Genomic DNA, 20,308 nt, shown 5'->3' with positions numbered 1-20,308 from the left:
CTACGTAACAGGAGAAAGTCTCTAACGAAGGATAAGAGAACAGTACAGAAGACTCACTCATCCAGAGAACTGTCATGTCTGCCACTGAGTACATTAAGTACCACGGTCTCCTCCTGCCCCTGGTGGCCCACACCGCGGAGAGCTTGGAGTACGCCCAAAATTTCTGTGTGGAAAACACTGATGTGTTTGCCATCACTTATCCGAAGTCAGGTATGTTTGTTCTCATATCTGTTGTCACTTTTAAGTTTTTCTAGTTCTCTGTGATGGTTTTTGTTGAATAACGTTATCTTTGTACACACACACACACACACACACACACAGAACAATCTTGTATAAATAAAGAACGCAGGCGGTGACAAGGCGCGAGTCCATGAGTGTCTCCTGTGTGAGCGCTTCTGTGACCGTCCTCGCGAGTAAAAGAAACTGCAGTGTGTTTGTGCTTTCTACCTCAGGAGTCTTGGCTAAAGAAAGAACGGCAGGGTGATCTAAAGAAATCCCCTGTCATTTACTTTTGTTGATAAGCTTTAGTTTCCGCATTTTATATACAGAGGAATTTATTCCTGTATATTTAAGAAATTTATTTTGATGGCAGCAAAACATCTCAAAAAAGCTGAGATTTGGGCAAAAGAACACTGAAAAGGGAAGTGACACTAAAAACAATCACATGGAGGAGCATTTCAAAACTTATTTGATTAATTAGCGACAGGTCAGCAACATGACTTGGAATAAAAAGATCATCTAAGAGAGGCAGATTTTTTCAAAAATGACGCTAGGCAGTGGTTCCTTTCTGCAAAACAACATTCTAAAGTTGTGGAATGGTTTCAGAAAAATGTTCCTCAAATTAACGCCTGCATCTCTGAAGGTGTGGGGGTCTATCTGTGTTTATGGAGTGGGTGCTTGCACAATCTGGAAAGGTACCTTCAGAGCAGAAAAGTGCCTTTTAGTTTATTTTTTTCTGTGATTTTCTGCCTCTTTTTTGTGATTCCTTGCCTCTTTGGCCTAAACAGACCACCCACCATTGGAAAGGAGGGAACTCCTCTAATGAGCACATCAGGGCTTAGGAGGGTAGCTCAAGTAAGTCATACGATATAGACCAAAAGCAAATATCCACTACAGAGCACATAAATGAACCGGCTTGGTCTCAGAAGGATATACAGGTTTTATAGGAACATACACTGCCGTCCAGACAATATCTTTTTCAGGGAAGGTCTTGCACATTTCAGCAACGTAATGCTAAACCACATACTGCAGCTATTACAGCATGATTTTATAGTAGAAGATTCTACTTCAACTGGCTCCTTTCAATACGGAAGACTAGCGGCTCTACCCTGAGCCCCGATCTCTAAGGGAGAGACCAGCCTCCCTTCAGAGAAAGGTCATTTCTGCTAACTTTCTCAAACTTGGAGGTGTTGATTCTCATTCCCACCACTTCATACTCAGCTGTAAGACAGGACAGCAGGGGAAAAAGTGGTTATTTCTAAAGGTAAGGGCTGCTCAGTGACATTTGATGAGCTTGAAATTGAGAATTTACACATAATGTCCTCATTTGTTATAAAACAAACAAACTGGAGTATACTCCCTGTATCCCATTCAGCAGTTGCAAGAAAATGCTATGCAGTTGATGATGAGATGATGATGAGATAGCCTTTATTTGTCAGTTGCAGTTGCCCACAACCAAGATGACAGACCTTGTCGACAGTACATACAATACACAAACATCACATTGGAGAGACAGGTCAGGCTAGGTAGCAAGGGAAAAAAAACATGGGAATGTGTAACACAAAAGGATAATACAGGAATGCACAGATATCAACACACCATAACACAATAAAACACAGACAAGCAACATGGGACAGTATTCCAGTGTGTACAGCTGATCTGGGACCGCTGCAATCTTCGATTGCGCCTCCAGCTGATCCGGTGTCCACATCGGATGGGAGGTAAGCAGGAGGTGTTGGATTCGGGGAAGGGAGGGTGATAGTGAGGGCATATCAGTATCAGTGTACATGTTTCGTGCGTGTGTGTGTATCCCGTGTTCAGCTGAGAGAAAGTGTCACCATGCCCAGTTAAGCAAAGGTTAACAGTCTCTAGTGGACCCAGGTGGCCTTGAAGGAGGTACAAAGAGTTCTGACAACAATCCTGTTATCATGGGAAGAATTTGTTGTTCCAGTCAGCTTCAACCTTGGCAGGCCTTCAGCTGGCACCAGTGGGATAGCCGCATAAGTGAAGATGGTGAATGTTTGGGTTTAGTGCGAACAACTGCATCCAATTTTTACAGTTGGTCTAATGTCCATCACCGGTCACCAATTATCTCAATTAACATTGTTCTTCTCCAAGATGTTTTCCATATTGCAGAGCCATGAGCTTCTCCAAGATCTTATCCATATTGCGTTCAAAACACAGTCTGAGTACTCACAGCCCTGCCAATCGTCTATCATGTCGACCAGCATTATGGGATTTTGAACAGCTGTAGCTGCTTCTTGTTCTTCGATAAGCCAGGTCCAAGCCAGCTCCAATCAGCCCGAACTCTGTTCTCGTGGTTCCAAATTGGTAGATGTCGTTCAATGTCCTTCATCAAGAGTGTCGCCAGACACACGTCGCAACCGACCATAGAGTATCCGGCAGCAAACGTCTCCGCAGGACAATCGGGCTCTCCCAAGCCCAGCAGGGTGTCAATTCTGTTACGGGACCAATTGATCAAATCCATAATTTTTTAGGTTTTAGAGAACAAGACTGAGAAACTCTTTGAGGGAGAAAGATGCGTCTGCCTCCTCCGAGAGCCAAAGAAGAGCCAGTTAAGAGAAGGCTAAACAAGTTGGCTTACTGTTTGTAATAATGCACCTTGTAGGACGTAGAGAGCAGACTATAGGCTTCATGGTCAGTTTAACAGACAATTTAAGCTGATGGTGGGAATTTTATTAGTAGTAGGTAGTGATCCACTCACTGAGCTTGGCATTTATAGTAACTTCATACTCTGTAACAGTTGGAAATCAGCCATGATAGCTCATCTAGCATCTCTGTTGGCTAAATCCATGAACAACAGTGAATCTCAGAGCAGCAGCATACCTTAGCTGATCGCAGATGTACTCAAAGAAAAATCTACTGGAGCTCACATTGGGAATTGTTCTTATGTGATTATGTGATTGTCCCTATGCCCACCACTCCAACAGATCTTAGCATTCCCCCACCTACTGAATCCCACTGTAATCTTGGACTACATTATTTTTTCTGTTTACATGTTGATGCAAAGTCACCCATCTACAGTGCAGGCAACAGCAACAAATATAAGGCTGAGTTAGCTTAGCACAAAAATAGCTGGTAGAAATGTTTTTCAAAGAGCTATTTTTTATTTTTGTACTCTGGGTACATTTACATCAAGTATAAGTACACATGCTTTACGTATACTTGGTCAAAGAAGTTGAATCATCTGGACGACCCTTTCAAATTTTGATTTGTCAACCTCTGGAAAATCTTTCACTTAAGTCTTTTTTAGATGAAGTCAGCCTCAAAGAAGACAACAGCATTTCTGGATCTGGAGGGTAGGAGGGCAGGATGTTGTTTTGAAGTTGTGGTGCAATGACAAACTGTGTTCAATGGCATTGTTTCTCAGAAGGGTTCCTGAGCTCGGACATAGTTTCCAATACAGATTGTGTCTGTTATTTCACTGTTATTTCTTCAGGTACAATCTGGATGCAGGAGATCCTCCCACTGGTGCTGAATGGGGGGGATCTGACCCCCATACATACCATTCCTAACTGGGAGAGAGTGTGTTTGTGCTTTCTACCTCAGGAGTCTTGGCTAAAGAAAGAACGGCAGGGTGATCTAAAGAAATCCCCTGTCATTTACTTTTGTTGATAAGCTTTAGTTTCCGCATTTTATATACAGAGGAATTTATTCCTGTATATTTAAGAAATTTATTTTGATGGCAGCAAAACATCTCAAAAAAGCTGAGATTTGGGCAAAAGAACACTGAAAAGGGAAGTGACACTAAAAACAATCACATGGAGGAGCATTTCAAAACTTATTTGATTAATTAGCGACAGGTCAGCAACATGACTTGGAATAAAAAGATCATCTAAGAGAGGCAGATTTTTTCAAAAATGACGCTAGGCAGTGGTTCCTTTCTGCAAAACAACATTCTAAAGTTGTGGAATGGTTTCAGAAAAATGTTCCTCAAATTAACGCCTGCATCTCTGAAGGTGTGGGGGTCTATCTGTGTTTATGGAGTGGGTGCTTGCACAATCTGGAAAGGTACCTTCAGAGCAGAAAAGTGCCTTTTAGTTTATTTTTTTCTGTGATTTTCTGCCTCTTTTTTGTGATTCCTTGCCTCTTTGGCCTAAACAGACCACCCACCATTGGAAAGGAGGGAACTCCTCTAATGAGCACATCAGGGCTTAGGAGGGTAGCTCAAGTAAGTCATACGATATAGACCAAAAGCAAATATCCACTACAGAGCACATAAATGAACCGGCTTGGTCTCAGAAGGATATACAGGTTTTATAGGAACATACACTGCCGTCCAGACAATATCTTTTTCAGGGAAGGTCTTGCACATTTCAGCAACGTAATGCTAAACCACATACTGCAGCTATTACAGCATGATTTTATAGTAGAAGATTCTACTTCAACTGGCTCCTTTCAATACGGAAGACTAGCGGCTCTACCCTGAGCCCCGATCTCTAAGGGAGAGACCAGCCTCCCTTCAGAGAAAGGTCATTTCTGCTAACTTTCTCAAACTTGGAGGTGTTGATTCTCATTCCCACCACTTCATACTCAGCTGTAAGACAGGACAGCAGGGGAAAAAGTGGTTATTTCTAAAGGTAAGGGCTGCTCAGTGACATTTGATGAGCTTGAAATTGAGAATTTACACATAATGTCCTCATTTGTTATAAAACAAACAAACTGGAGTATACTCCCTGTATCCCATTCAGCAGTTGCAAGAAAATGCTATGCAGTTGATGATGAGATGATGATGAGATAGCCTTTATTTGTCAGTTGCAGTTGCCCACAACCAAGATGACAGACCTTGTCGACAGTACATACAATACACAAACATCACATTGGAGAGACAGGTCAGGCTAGGTAGCAAGGGAAAAAAAACATGGGAATGTGTAACACAAAAGGATAATACAGGAATGCACAGATATCAACACACCATAACACAATAAAACACAGACAAGCAACATGGGACAGTATTCCAGTGTGTACAGCTGATCTGGGACCGCTGCAATCTTCGATTGCGCCTCCAGCTGATCCGGTGTCCACATCGGATGGGAGGTAAGCAGGAGGTGTTGGATTCGGGGAAGGGAGGGTGATAGTGAGGGCATATCAGTATCAGTGTACATGTTTCGTGCGTGTGTGTGTATCCCGTGTTCAGCTGAGAGAAAGTGTCACCATGCCCAGTTAAGCAAAGGTTAACAGTCTCTAGTGGACCCAGGTGGCCTTGAAGGAGGTACAAAGAGTTCTGACAACAATCCTGTTATCATGGGAAGAATTTGTTGTTCCAGTCAGCTTCAACCTTGGCAGGCCTTCAGCTGGCACCAGTGGGATAGCCGCATAAGTGAAGATGGTGAATGTTTGGGTTTAGTGCGAACAACTGCATCCAATTTTTACAGTTGGTCTAATGTCCATCACCGGTCACCAATTATCTCAATTAACATTGTTCTTCTCCAAGATGTTTTCCATATTGCAGAGCCATGAGCTTCTCCAAGATCTTATCCATATTGCGTTCAAAACACAGTCTGAGTACTCACAGCCCTGCCAATCGTCTATCATGTCGACCAGCATTATGGGATTTTGAACAGCTGTAGCTGCTTCTTGTTCTTCGATAAGCCAGGTCCAAGCCAGCTCCAATCAGCCCGAACTCTGTTCTCGTGGTTCCAAATTGGTAGATGTCGTTCAATGTCCTTCATCAAGAGTGTCGCCAGACACACGTCGCAACCGACCATAGAGTATCCGGCAGCAAACGTCTCCGCAGGACAATCGGGCTCTCCCAAGCCCAGCAGGGTGTCAATTCTGTTACGGGACCAATTGATCAAATCCATAATTTTTTAGGTTTTAGAGAACAAGACTGAGAAACTCTTTGAGGGAGAAAGATGCGTCTGCCTCCTCCGAGAGCCAAAGAAGAGCCAGTTAAGAGAAGGCTAAACAAGTTGGCTTACTGTTTGTAATAATGCACCTTGTAGGACGTAGAGAGCAGACTATAGGCTTCATGGTCAGTTTAACAGACAATTTAAGCTGATGGTGGGAATTTTATTAGTAGTAGGTAGTGATCCACTCACTGAGCTTGGCATTTATAGTAACTTCATACTCTGTAACAGTTGGAAATCAGCCATGATAGCTCATCTAGCATCTCTGTTGGCTAAATCCATGAACAACAGTGAATCTCAGAGCAGCAGCATACCTTAGCTGATCGCAGATGTACTCAAAGAAAAATCTACTGGAGCTCACATTGGGAATTGTTCTTATGTGATTATGTGATTGTCCCTATGCCCACCACTCCAACAGATCTTAGCATTCCCCCACCTACTGAATCCCACTGTAATCTTGGACTACATTATTTTTTCTGTTTACATGTTGATGCAAAGTCACCCATCTACAGTGCAGGCAACAGCAACAAATATAAGGCTGAGTTAGCTTAGCACAAAAATAGCTGGTAGAAATGTTTTTCAAAGAGCTATTTTTTATTTTTGTACTCTGGGTACATTTACATCAAGTATAAGTACACATGCTTTACGTATACTTGGTCAAAGAAGTTGAATCATCTGGACGACCCTTTCAAATTTTGATTTGTCAACCTCTGGAAAATCTTTCACTTAAGTCTTTTTTAGATGAAGTCAGCCTCAAAGAAGACAACAGCATTTCTGGATCTGGAGGGTAGGAGGGCAGGATGTTGTTTTGAAGTTGTGGTGCAATGACAAACTGTGTTCAATGGCATTGTTTCTCAGAAGGGTTCCTGAGCTCGGACATAGTTTCCAATACAGATTGTGTCTGTTATTTCACTGTTATTTCTTCAGGTACAATCTGGATGCAGGAGATCCTCCCACTGGTGCTGAATGGGGGGGATCTGACCCCCATACATACCATTCCTAACTGGGAGAGAGTGTGTTTGTGCTTTCTACCTCAGGAGTCTTGGCTAAAGAAAGAACGGCAGGGTGATCTAAAGAAATCCCCTGTCATTTACTTTTGTTGATAAGCTTTAGTTTCCGCATTTTATATACAGAGGAATTTATTCCTGTATATTTAAGAAATTTATTTTGATGGCAGCAAAACATCTCAAAAAAGCTGAGATTTGGGCAAAAGAACACTGAAAAGGGAAGTGACACTAAAAACAATCACATGGAGGAGCATTTCAAAACTTATTTGATTAATTAGCGACAGGTCAGCAACATGACTTGGAATAAAAAGATCATCTAAGAGAGGCAGATTTTTTCAAAAATGACGCTAGGCAGTGGTTCCTTTCTGCAAAACAACATTCTAAAGTTGTGGAATGGTTTCAGAAAAATGTTCCTCAAATTAACGCCTGCATCTCTGAAGGTGTGGGGGTCTATCTGTGTTTATGGAGTGGGTGCTTGCACAATCTGGAAAGGTACCTTCAGAGCAGAAAAGTGCCTTTTAGTTTATTTTTTTCTGTGATTTTCTGCCTCTTTTTTGTGATTCCTTGCCTCTTTGGCCTAAACAGACCACCCACCATTGGAAAGGAGGGAACTCCTCTAATGAGCACATCAGGGCTTAGGAGGGTAGCTCAAGTAAGTCATACGATATAGACCAAAAGCAAATATCCACTACAGAGCACATAAATGAACCGGCTTGGTCTCAGAAGGATATACAGGTTTTATAGGAACATACACTGCCGTCCAGACAATATCTTTTTCAGGGAAGGTCTTGCACATTTCAGCAACGTAATGCTAAACCACATACTGCAGCTATTACAGCATGATTTTATAGTAGAAGATTCTACTTCAACTGGCTCCTTTCAATACGGAAGACTAGCGGCTCTACCCTGAGCCCCGATCTCTAAGGGAGAGACCAGCCTCCCTTCAGAGAAAGGTCATTTCTGCTAACTTTCTCAAACTTGGAGGTGTTGATTCTCATTCCCACCACTTCATACTCAGCTGTAAGACAGGACAGCAGGGGAAAAAGTGGTTATTTCTAAAGGTAAGGGCTGCTCAGTGACATTTGATGAGCTTGAAATTGAGAATTTACACATAATGTCCTCATTTGTTATAAAACAAACAAACTGGAGTATACTCCCTGTATCCCATTCAGCAGTTGCAAGAAAATGCTATGCAGTTGATGATGAGATGATGATGAGATAGCCTTTATTTGTCAGTTGCAGTTGCCCACAACCAAGATGACAGACCTTGTCGACAGTACATACAATACACAAACATCACATTGGAGAGACAGGTCAGGCTAGGTAGCAAGGGAAAAAAAACATGGGAATGTGTAACACAAAAGGATAATACAGGAATGCACAGATATCAACACACCATAACACAATAAAACACAGACAAGCAACATGGGACAGTATTCCAGTGTGTACAGCTGATCTGGGACCGCTGCAATCTTCGATTGCGCCTCCAGCTGATCCGGTGTCCACATCGGATGGGAGGTAAGCAGGAGGTGTTGGATTCGGGGAAGGGAGGGTGATAGTGAGGGCATATCAGTATCAGTGTACATGTTTCGTGCGTGTGTGTGTATCCCGTGTTCAGCTGAGAGAAAGTGTCACCATGCCCAGTTAAGCAAAGGTTAACAGTCTCTAGTGGACCCAGGTGGCCTTGAAGGAGGTACAAAGAGTTCTGACAACAATCCTGTTATCATGGGAAGAATTTGTTGTTCCAGTCAGCTTCAACCTTGGCAGGCCTTCAGCTGGCACCAGTGGGATAGCCGCATAAGTGAAGATGGTGAATGTTTGGGTTTAGTGCGAACAACTGCATCCAATTTTTACAGTTGGTCTAATGTCCATCACCGGTCACCAATTATCTCAATTAACATTGTTCTTCTCCAAGATGTTTTCCATATTGCAGAGCCATGAGCTTCTCCAAGATCTTATCCATATTGCGTTCAAAACACAGTCTGAGTACTCACAGCCCTGCCAATCGTCTATCATGTCGACCAGCATTATGGGATTTTGAACAGCTGTAGCTGCTTCTTGTTCTTCGATAAGCCAGGTCCAAGCCAGCTCCAATCAGCCCGAACTCTGTTCTCGTGGTTCCAAATTGGTAGATGTCGTTCAATGTCCTTCATCAAGAGTGTCGCCAGACACACGTCGCAACCGACCATAGAGTATCCGGCAGCAAACGTCTCCGCAGGACAATCGGGCTCTCCCAAGCCCAGCAGGGTGTCAATTCTGTTACGGGACCAATTGATCAAATCCATAATTTTTTAGGTTTTAGAGAACAAGACTGAGAAACTCTTTGAGGGAGAAAGATGCGTCTGCCTCCTCCGAGAGCCAAAGAAGAGCCAGTTAAGAGAAGGCTAAACAAGTTGGCTTACTGTTTGTAATAATGCACCTTGTAGGACGTAGAGAGCAGACTATAGGCTTCATGGTCAGTTTAACAGACAATTTAAGCTGATGGTGGGAATTTTATTAGTAGTAGGTAGTGATCCACTCACTGAGCTTGGCATTTATAGTAACTTCATACTCTGTAACAGTTGGAAATCAGCCATGATAGCTCATCTAGCATCTCTGTTGGCTAAATCCATGAACAACAGTGAATCTCAGAGCAGCAGCATACCTTAGCTGATCGCAGATGTACTCAAAGAAAAATCTACTGGAGCTCACATTGGGAATTGTTCTTATGTGATTATGTGATTGTCCCTATGCCCACCACTCCAACAGATCTTAGCATTCCCCCACCTACTGTAACGGGGTTGCTTTTTTTTCTCTCATAATGAATCAAGCTACTTTAGCCACTCTGCATTCCTCTAATCTGATTTTCAAGCCTGTACATTATGTGTACATAGTGACTCAATGTGCTCTAATCACCACTTATATATTACAGAGCTGGAGCTTTTAGTCAGCAGGCGAGCTCACACAAGTTGATCCTCCTGGGATGTTGCAATGGTAGACTGAAAAAAAAGCTAGGATACTAGATATAAAAATCCTTTGCTAACTTTATGGAGCAAGTCAAAGCTTGAAAATGCCTTGCCTTTTTATGCTTTGTAGAAAAAAGGTTATTTGAAAACATATTCACCTTAAAATGCAACAGCTATGCAGATTTGAAGCTGTTAGCATATACAGGTGTGCTTACAGCAACATTTTATGATGAACTGTATCTTGGAGACAAAGACAAACACATTCCTACATGTCAGACCACAGGGGTAGGAGGGCGCTCTGTGGTGTTGCTTGTGGCTGGAAGCCCACACAGGACATTGGATAGACTAAAGCAACTGTCTGTCTTAAATGAGCCAAATCCAACAAATGTTGCACCAAATCATGTTTTCACTTGAAATGTGTTTTATTTATTTTAAATTTGTTAGATGACAGTCAAACATCGAAACAGGATCTGCATACAATGTTAAAGTGTAGCAGACTGATGAGTGTGTGTTTCTCTCACAAAATGCAGACACTCAATCTGTCACAGCCCAAAACACAGAAAGGCACAGGTCTAGATTCAAACCCAGGACCGTGGTGCTATCAGCGGAATAGCGATAAGTTAATTTAACCTAATTCCTTGGAGTCAAAAATAACTGACTCTCTAACTCTGTCATATCTATTGTTATAGTAAGGAAGTTACTTTTTTCATACACAAGCTCATTATAAGCATACAGTACTTTCTAATTGTCTGTGATGGTTTTTGACAATAAAATATGGAGATGCAACAGCTCCCCAAAAATGAAGCCAAAACGTCTCTATCGCCCCCTGGTGTCTGGCTGCAGGATAGGTCATAAACCCTGCCTCCTGTTAGTGGATGGGACTATGGTCAGAGTAAAATAAAAAAAATTCTCAGATAATTTTTTTCAACAGAGGCTTTCTTTCATTATCAACAGGCACATGCCCCACGTGCTCTTTTCTTCAGGCAATTTACTCAAGAGTATGTACGTGTGGAGTCCTGCCTGTGCCCCTCTTGCTAAATAAAAGAATCTAGCTTGCATCAGTCACATGACTACCATTAACCAATGATCGCCCTTGACAGCAGAGCGCGCTGGTTACAAGCTAGGAACAAGCTCACAAAGAGCATGCACATTTTTTGCTGTTTTGTGTGGTAACCCACCACCTCTGTTCAAAGATGGTCGTTCACAGTGGACATAGATGGCTTCTTTCACTCCTCTTTCAAACGATCTGTCTTCTGTCCAAAATGTGAACATTGGTGTCATCAAAGGAGTGACCTTGGTCCTTTAGATGCAGATGGACCGCCGAGTCTTGTCCCGTCGAGGTGGCTCTTCAATGTTGTGCCATGCGTTTAGGAAGTGGCTGTTCGGTCTCTTCAATGTAGAGGTCTGAGCATTCCTCACTACACTGTACAGCATATACTACGTTGTTAAGTTTGTGTTTAGGAATTCTGTCTTTGGGATGAAAGACAGAACTCCTATAATATTTAAAACTTTACTTTCTGTATTTTGAAAATACACACCACGCTTATATGAATCAAAGTTTTTAAGTTTTAAGGCGTTTACTGAGTTTTTCACTAATAAATAATTTAGTTTACCTAGAAGAACTTGGTGGATTTAAGGGAAATTTTAATGGATTGTTAACATAAACCCATTCTATCAGATTTCAATGAAAACCTTTTGATCTATTACGTTTACAGATAGAATGATCACATGTATGCACGCGCAACTATAGACGTACACATGCAAACACAACCACTTTGGATGCGGTAATGTTGCTCCAGCGTTGAAATTTTAAAATTTTAAGTATTTCAGTGAGTCTTCTACAAAGAGTTAGCAGCCAGGAATGCTGCAAAAATCTGAAAGTAATCAAATTTGTATCTGGAACAAGCAAAGAATAACACATTACTGAACTTTCACTCCAAATGCAGGATAACTTGTATTTCTTTACAAACTAAAGAAGTGTTGGTGTGAAACTTTTTCCATTAATACATCAGTCAGATCCAGTATACTAATAAAAAGATCAAATGTCAAATAGGTAATCAAGGAGAAGAGCCCATTTTTACCATTTTCAGACAGGATTGTCCTTCAGTGAGAAAAAACTGAATAAAAAGGAGGACGTACAAAACGAATGGTATTCACCCACTTTTCTGCTGCTTCAGCTCACATGGCCCAAATTTTTCTCTCACTCTTATTTGTTGTCCCTTGAGTCCAATAAAGCTGTCATTGTTGAAAAGGCACAATGGTCACACAGACATAAATACATGCACACACACTACTTGCTTTTATGAGCTTGCTGAACAACGCTGTAGTGTTTACACTGTAGTGCTACTTTGCTGCTGTTGTGAATTCCAGTGAGTCATATCAAGCCAGGCATGACACTAACATGGAATCACTCCAACTTTATGTCAAGACACAGAAAGGGAGAACATTCCGGTAACTTGATAGTTACAACCCAACAAAATTTCAAAACCTATGACCAGCATTATGCTGCAGTCAGTAATGTCTGCAGCATAAGGTTGTTTATGTTTTATTTTTCTTTAAGTCAGTTTTACCACATAAAGCCAAGAGTAATCGAATAAAAAGACAATGTACTACTTGAGACCAACCCGTGGTCATTAGGTCTTGGCTTCAACCTCTAAAATTAAAAAGCAGTTTGGAATACAAAGTTCCCTTTCAGGAAGGTATACGTACTTGGGGGAAAACGGTCCAATCATGCCAACTAGATTATTAAATAAGGAGGTGCTAAGGGAAAGGCCACTAACTACGTAACAGGAGAAAGTCTCTAACGAAGGATAAGAGAACAGTACAGAAGACTCACTCATCCAGAGAACTGTCATGTCTGCCACTGAGTACATTAAGTACCACGGTCTCCTCCTGCCCCTGGTGGCCCACACCGCGGAGAGCTTGGAGTACGCCCAAAATTTCTGTGTGGAAAACACTGATGTGTTTGCCATCACTTATCCGAAGTCAGGTATGTTTGTTCTCATATCTGTTGTCACTTTTAAGTTTTTCTAGTTCTCTGTGATGGTTTTTGTTGAATAACGTTATCTTTGTACACACACACACACACACACACACACACACACACACACACACACACACACACACAGAACAATCTTGTATAAATAAAGAACGCAGACGGTGACAAGGCGCGAGTCCATGAGTGTCTCCTGTGTGAGCGCTTCTGTGACCGTCCTCGCGAGTAAAAGAAACTGCAGTGTGTTTGTGCTTTCTACCTCAGGAGTCTTGGCTAAAGAAAGAACGGCAGGGTGATCTAAAGAAATCCCCTGTCATTTACTTTTGTTGATAAGCTTTAGTTTCCGCATTTTATATACAGAGGAATTTATTCCTGTATATTTAAGAAATTTATTTTGATGGCAGCAAAACATCTCAAAAAAGCTGAGATTTGGGCAAAAGAACACTGAAAAGGGAAGTGACACTAAAAACAATCACATGGAGGAGCATTTCAAAACTTATTTGATTAATTAGCGACAGGTCAGCAACATGACTTGGAATAAAAAGATCATCTAAGAGAGGCAGATTTTTTCAAAAATGACGCTAGGCAGTGGTTCCTTTCTGCAAAACAACATTCTAAAGTTGTGGAATGGTTTCAGAAAAATGTTCCTCAAATTAACGCCTGCATCTCTGAAGGTGTGGGGGTCTATCTGTGTTTATGGAGTGGGTGCTTGCACAATCTGGAAAGGTACCTTCAGAGCAGAAAAGTGCCTTTTAGTTTATTTTTTTCTGTGATTTTCTGCCTCTTTTTTGTGATTCCTTGCCTCTTTGGCCTAAACAGACCACCCACCATTGGAAAGGAGGGAACTCCTCTAATGAGCACATCAGGGCTTAGGAGGGTAGCTCAAGTAAGTCATACGATATAGACCAAAAGCAAATATCCACTACAGAGCACATAAATGAACCGGCTTGGTCTCAGAAGGATATACAGGTTTTATAGGAACATACACTGCCGTCCAGACAATATCTTTTTCAGGGAAGGTCTTGCACATTTCAGCAACGTAATGCTAAACCACATACTGCAGCTATTACAGCATGATTTTATAGTAGAAGATTCTACTTCAACTGGCTCCTTTCAATATGGAAGACTAGCGGCTCTACCCTGAGCCCCGATCTCTAAGGGAGAGACCAGCCTCCCTTCAGAGAAAGGTCATTTCTGCTAACTTTCTCAAACTTGGAGGTGTTGATTCTCATTCCCACCACTTCATACTCAGCTGTAAGACAGGACAGCAGGGGAAAAAGTGGTTATTTCTAAAGGGTAAGGGCTGCTCAGTGACATTTGATGAGCTTGAAATTGAGAATTTACACATAATGTCCTCATTTATTATAAAACAAACAAACTGGAGTATACTCCCTGTATCCCATTCAGCAGTTGCAAGAAAATGCTATGCAGTTGATGATGAGATGATGATGAGATAGCCTTTATTTGTCAGTTGCAGTTGCCCACAACCAAGATGACAGACCTTGTCGACAGTACATACAATACACAAACATCACATTGGAGAGACAGGTCAGGCTAGGTAGCAAGGGAAAAAAAACATGGGAATGTGTAACACAAAAGGATAATACAGGAATGCACAGATATCAACACACCATAACACAATAAAACACAGACAAGCAACATGGGACAGTATTCCAGTGTGTACAGCTGATCTGGGACCGCTGCAATCTTCGATTGCGCCTCCAGCTGATCCGGTGTCCACATCGGATGGGAGGTAAGCAGGAGGTGTTGGATTCGGGGAAGGGAGGGTGATAGTGAGGGCATATCAGTATCAGTGTACATGTTTCGTGCGTGTGTGTGTATCCCGTGTTCAGCTGAGAGAAAGTGTCACCATGCCCAGTTAAGCAAAGGTTAACAGTCTCTAGTGGACCCAGGTGGCCTTGAAGGAGGTACAAAGAGTTCTGACAACAATCCTGTTATCATGGGAAGAATTTGTTGTTCCAGTCAGCTTCAACCTTGGCAGGCCTTCAGCTGGCACCAGTGGGATAGCCGCATAAGTGAAGATGGTGAATGTTTGGGTTTAGTGCGAACAACTGCATCCAATTTTTACAGTTGGTCTAATGTCCATCACCGGTCACCAATTATCTCAATTAACATTGTTCTTCTCCAAGATGTTTTCCATATTGCAGAGCCATGAGCTTCTCCAAGATCTTATCCATATTGCGTTCAAAACACAGTCTGAGTACTCACAGCCCTGCCAATCGTCTATCATGTCGACCAGCATTATGGGATTTTGAACAGCTGTAGCTGCTTCTTGTTCTTCGATAAGCCAGGTCCAAGCCAGCTCCAATCAGCCCGAACTCTGTTCTCGTGGTTCCAAATTGGTAGATGTCGTTCAATGTCCTTCATCAAGAGTGTCGCCAGACACACGTCGCAACCGACCATAGAGTATCCGGCAGCAAACGTCTCCGCAGGACAATCGGGCTCTCCCAAGCCCAGCAGGGTGTCAATTCTGTTACGGGACCAATTGATCAAATCCATAATTTTTTAGGTTTTAGAGAACAAGACTGAGAAACTCTTTGAGGGAGAAAGATGCGTCTGCCTCCTCCGAGAGCCAAAGAAGAGCCAGTTAAGAGAAGGCTAAACAAGTTGGCTTACTGTTTGTAATAATGCACCTTGTAGGACGTAGAGAGCAGACTATAGGCTTCATGGTCAGTTTAACAGACAATTTAAGCTGATGGTGGGAATTTTATTAGTAGTAGGTAGTGATCCACTCACTGAGCTTGGCATTTATAGTAACTTCATACTCTGTAACAGTTGGAAATCAGCCATGATAGCTCATCTAGCATCTCTGTTGGCTAAATCCATGAACAACAGTGAATCTCAGAGCAGCAGCATACCTTAGCTGATCGCAGATGTACTCAAAGAAAAATCTACTGGAGCTCACATTGGGAATTGTTCTTATGTGATTATGTGATTGTCCCTATGCCCACCACTCCAACAGATCTTAGCATTCCCCCACCTACTGAATCCCACTGTAATCTTGGACTACATTATTTTTTCTGTTTACATGTTGATGCAAAGTCACCCATCTACAGTGCAGGCAACAGCAACAAATATAAGGCTGAGTTAGCTTAGCACAAAAATAGCTGGTAGAAATGTTTTTCAAAGAGCTATTTTTTATTTTTGTACTCTGGGTACATTTACATCAAGTATAAGTACACATGCTTTACGTATACTTGGTCAAAGAAGTTGAATCATCTGGACGACCCTTTCAAATTTTGATTTGTCAACCTCTGGAAAATCTTTCACTTAAGTCTTTTTTAGATGAAGTCAGCCTCAAAGAAGACAACAGCATTTCTGGATCTGGAGGGTAGGAGGGCAGGATGTTGTTTTGAAGTTGTGGTGCAATGACAAACTGTGTTCAATGGCATTGTTTCTCAGAAGGGTTCCTGAGCTCGGACATAGTTTCCAATACAGATTGTGTCTGTTATTTCACTGTTATTTCTTCAGGTACAATCTGGATGCAGGAGATCCTCCCACTGGTGCTGAATGGGGGGGATCTGACCACCATACATACCATTCCTAACTGGGAGAGAGTCCCATGGCTAGAAGAGAAACAACTGGCACGGGTGGTGGATAAGCTGGCATCTCCACGGGCACTGGTCTCACATTTTCCATACAACCTCATGCCCCCTTCCTTCTGTGCCTCCAAAGCAAAGGTAATGACTCTGTGTGATATCTCCAATTCATTCCTGATTATATAAGAGACTTTACACTTGTTGTGTTTTTGCACTCTTGCTGCTGTAGGTGATCTACGTCATGAGGAACCCAAAGGACATCATGGTGTCTTCGTACTACTTCCACCAGATGGCCGGCTTCCTTGAGGATCCAGGAACTTTTGATGAGTTCATGGATAAATTTCTTGAGGGCAAAGGTCAGAGATCACATCTGCACTTCTATTATCACCAGTAGAAGAGTGGTTGCATGTGTAAATGATTAAAAAAGCAGGAACTCCAGCAACACTTGAGGGGAAGAAGAACAACTTTAACGCGTTTCGGCTTGTGGCCTTCATCAGGGTCATAGTGGAAGCAGGTGAAGTTGTGCCAGAAATTTTTGCTGTGTAAATGATTAGCCAATTTCTATCTTATTTGCAGTGATGTTTGGAAAATGGACAGACCATGTAAAGAGCTGGAGAAACAGCGAACTAGGAGACAGAATAATGTACATTACCTACGAAGAAATGGTTCAGGTAAAACACTTACCAAAAATTTTGTTAACGTCTTCCATTGTTTTCCATGAAATGAAACCATAAAAGAACACTTTATCTTTGAGCATTGTGTTGTCGGTATGTCTGCAACATTCCCAACAGAAAAGGTTATTTTAACATTCTTGCTGTTAAAAAAAACTTAAAGTTCCTTTTAACTTTCGGACATATAGTATTCAACTAATAAAACCCAGACTTTTTATCTTGCCAAAAATGTGAAGCTGTTACTTAAATCACTCAAATCCCTGACCTTTCAAACTATGATCTTAAAATGACTTCAGAATGAGTTTTCATTAAAAGCTAAATTTGAAAAACACCGACTGTTTCACATAATATACCAAGCGTGTTTCTTCCAGGACCTGCCTGCATCACTCAGGCGTATCTCCGATTTTCTGAGCTGTAATCTGACTGAGGAAGTCATTCAGAAGATAGCAGAGCATTGTTCTTTCAAGAGCATGCAGAACAACAACATGTCCAACTTCAGTCTGATCCCCAAGGTGTACATGGACAGTGACAAGTCTCCTTTTCTAAGAAAAGGTGAGTTTCCATATCTCCTATCAAAAGTGTATTTTTAGATTTCTTCCCAGAATGTGTTTTTATGCTTATGTGACTCCAGCTTGGCATGTTTTTGTTGTCAGGTATTGCTGGAGACTGGAAAAACCACTTCAGCTCAGAGCAACTGACCCGATTCACCTCTGTGATTTCCAAAGAGCTGGAGGGTGAGAGCTTCTCTCTGCCATGGAGCCTGGATTGACCACCATAGAGATCAGGAGTGGCAAAAATCCTGGCCTGTTATTTCAGACAAAGTAATTCATGCTAACTGAGCCAATGTTCTTAAATTTATTTATGGTTTCAATATTAGGAACATGAGTAAATAGCATTAGAAATAGCAACGTTTATTCATCTGTCTTCTAATCCAATTAAACCAGGATTCAGAAGCCTTACAGAGTCCATTAAAGTTCTCATGACTGGCATGCTTTAAATTAAATGGAGACTATTTATAGATACAGATAAAACTAGCTTGGCAAAATATTTAGTGTATCCTGATATAAATCTGAAGCCACAAGCACTGGACATTAAAGATTGTCCAATTTGTGCTGATTTACCCACAAGAAAATACTGTTGTAACATTTGAATTCCTCACAAATTAAAGTGAGATTTTTATACCTCTATACTGCTGTTTTTATTTTATTTCCAGTTCACATAATATGCTGAAATCTGTCTGTTACGTTCTTTTCCTAGGCGTCTATTGAACGCAACAAGAAATTGGCCCACTCCCGCTCCACCAAAGCAAGAACACAAACAGTCGTATCTTTTAAAGTGCTAAGCAGCCATTTATTAGCTTCAGCAGTGAGCAGTGCCAAAAATAACAAACAAAACTCCCTAATGGTCCCTACACTTTCCTACACAAAAATGAAAACTAAACAAAAGACAAATTCACTTACCTAACTTCCTAAATGAAAAACAGGAGAAAACGTAATCAACAAAAATGGCTTCTCACGCCTACTAGGCTGCTGCAGTGAAGGATATATACAAGGTGAACAAAGTGTACGATTGCTACTTGACAAATCTATTTACAGCTATTTACAAAATTGACATAATAACGCCAGACACACACACAAGGTTATACTGGCTAATCACTTTGTCAAAGAAACTCTACACTGCAACGAATCAACACACAGGTTCTTGGTTGAATGGTGGAGGTTAGGAGAGAGGGGCCAGGTGGCTGCCATCTGGTAGTTAAATACTGCAGGTGATTAGCCAATTATCCAATCCAAGGACACGAAGAGACTCCGCCCAGCTACTCAGCAGGCACGCCCAGGTGTCCACCTCCTAAGAGAGAAAAGGGGAAGAAACCCACAGCCATCCTCTGGTTGGAGGAGTCACACATAAAACAAACACAACATTGGATCATAACATGTCTTTTTTAGTAAGCACTTTTTAACTTATTTTATCTCTAATAATTATTTACGTCTTCATTATTTTAATATGTTATTTTTTGCCTCTGGGAATGGATTAACTACTTCAGATTTAACTTTAAAAGTCATCAAAAATTATAATTTGCCCAGTGAGTCTAAACTCATGCACCAAAATGTACTATGTGAATACTTAATGTCTGTAACTTTGGTATTTTCTAATCATAAAATACAGGTTATCACCTATTTGTATATGTGTGACTCATATTGACTCATAATTTAACAGAAATGATGCCTTGCAAGAGGAGTAAAAATATCCCCGATATCATGCAAAACAGCCTGTCATTATGTGTCTTCAGCTTAGTGGAGTCAGCACATCCTGCTTATGTAGGATGTCATATTTTAGTATTATTATGTCGTTATAACTTATAATTGCTTCAGGTTCACAGATTGGTTAGAGCCTATCCCAGCTGCCATAGTGCGAGAAGTGTGGTAGCTGAAAACACTCCACAGGAAGTCTGGGGGTCTAAATCTGTCTGAATGTACTGAAATATGTTGTTAAAGTGCTTCAGATAAAAAAAAAATTAAAAAAAATGAAACGAAACGAAAAAAAAACATTTTTTTTCAGGACCATTTCTTTTTAGGCAAACAAAATTGGTGTAAGGATTTATAATCTGATGTAGTCTCAGCCTTAACTGAGAGATGATGGCTTTTCCACAGCCATAGCAGAGATGCTTTTATTTAGAATTGCTATTAATGTAAACCAACTGTTATTACTTTAAGTGTAATACACTTTAGATTGCTCACTTGTTCTTTGTTCACCTCAACTTTGGACTAAATGAAGAAAAGGCTCAGTACAGCTGGAACTCAAAAAATATAGTTAAACAGTACATGAGCGATTACAGACTTTGCACCACATAGCGTGCACTTCATCTACTGATAATGCACCAGATCAGTACCAGATGAGGAGTCTCGTAATACCTGATCCAGCTCGAATTTGAGCCAAATGTGCACAGATTTTATTAGATTAGATTAGATCAGTATTAATAACAAAACAGAAGTTGAAGTACCTGTCAAGACTGTTCAGTGTTATTCAAATCATATTCCTTT

The 20,308-nt window shown here is 41.3% G+C and overlaps 1 protein-coding gene across 5 annotated transcripts; it reads left to right on the top strand.

The window, feature by feature from the left end:
- Positions 1–12,837: 12,837 nt before the first annotated feature.
- On the top strand, positions 12,838–19,781 carry LOC134637272 (sulfotransferase 2B1-like). Of its 5 annotated transcripts, none has more exons than XM_063487658.1 (7): positions 12,838–13,030; positions 16,529–16,737; positions 16,826–16,952; positions 17,173–17,267; positions 17,639–17,819; positions 17,899–18,001; positions 18,525–19,781. In XM_063487658.1, exons 1-7 carry the CDS (start codon positions 12,895–12,897, stop codon positions 18,607–18,609), a joined length of 936 nt encoding a protein of 311 aa, XP_063343728.1. In that variant the 5' UTR covers positions 12,838–12,894; the 3' UTR covers positions 18,610–19,781. The 5 variants fall into 5 exon arrangements, 3 of the variants coding, with proteins under 3 accessions (XP_063343728.1, XP_063343730.1, XP_063343729.1); XR_010095099.1 differs by having other exon boundaries at positions 12,839–13,030; positions 17,899–18,088; XM_063487660.1 differs by having other exon boundaries at positions 12,839–13,030; positions 17,921–18,001; positions 18,525–19,779.
- Positions 19,782–20,308: the final 527 nt, after the last annotated feature.

The sequence above is a fragment of the Pelmatolapia mariae genome, linkage group LG10_11 (genome assembly GCF_036321145.2).
Source record: "Pelmatolapia mariae isolate MD_Pm_ZW linkage group LG10_11, Pm_UMD_F_2, whole genome shotgun sequence".
In the NCBI taxonomy this organism is placed as follows: Eukaryota; Metazoa; Chordata; class Actinopteri; order Cichliformes; family Cichlidae; genus Pelmatolapia; species Pelmatolapia mariae.
The sequence above is the reverse complement of the archived record's forward strand: the minus strand, read 5'-3'. Positions and strand labels throughout refer to the sequence as shown.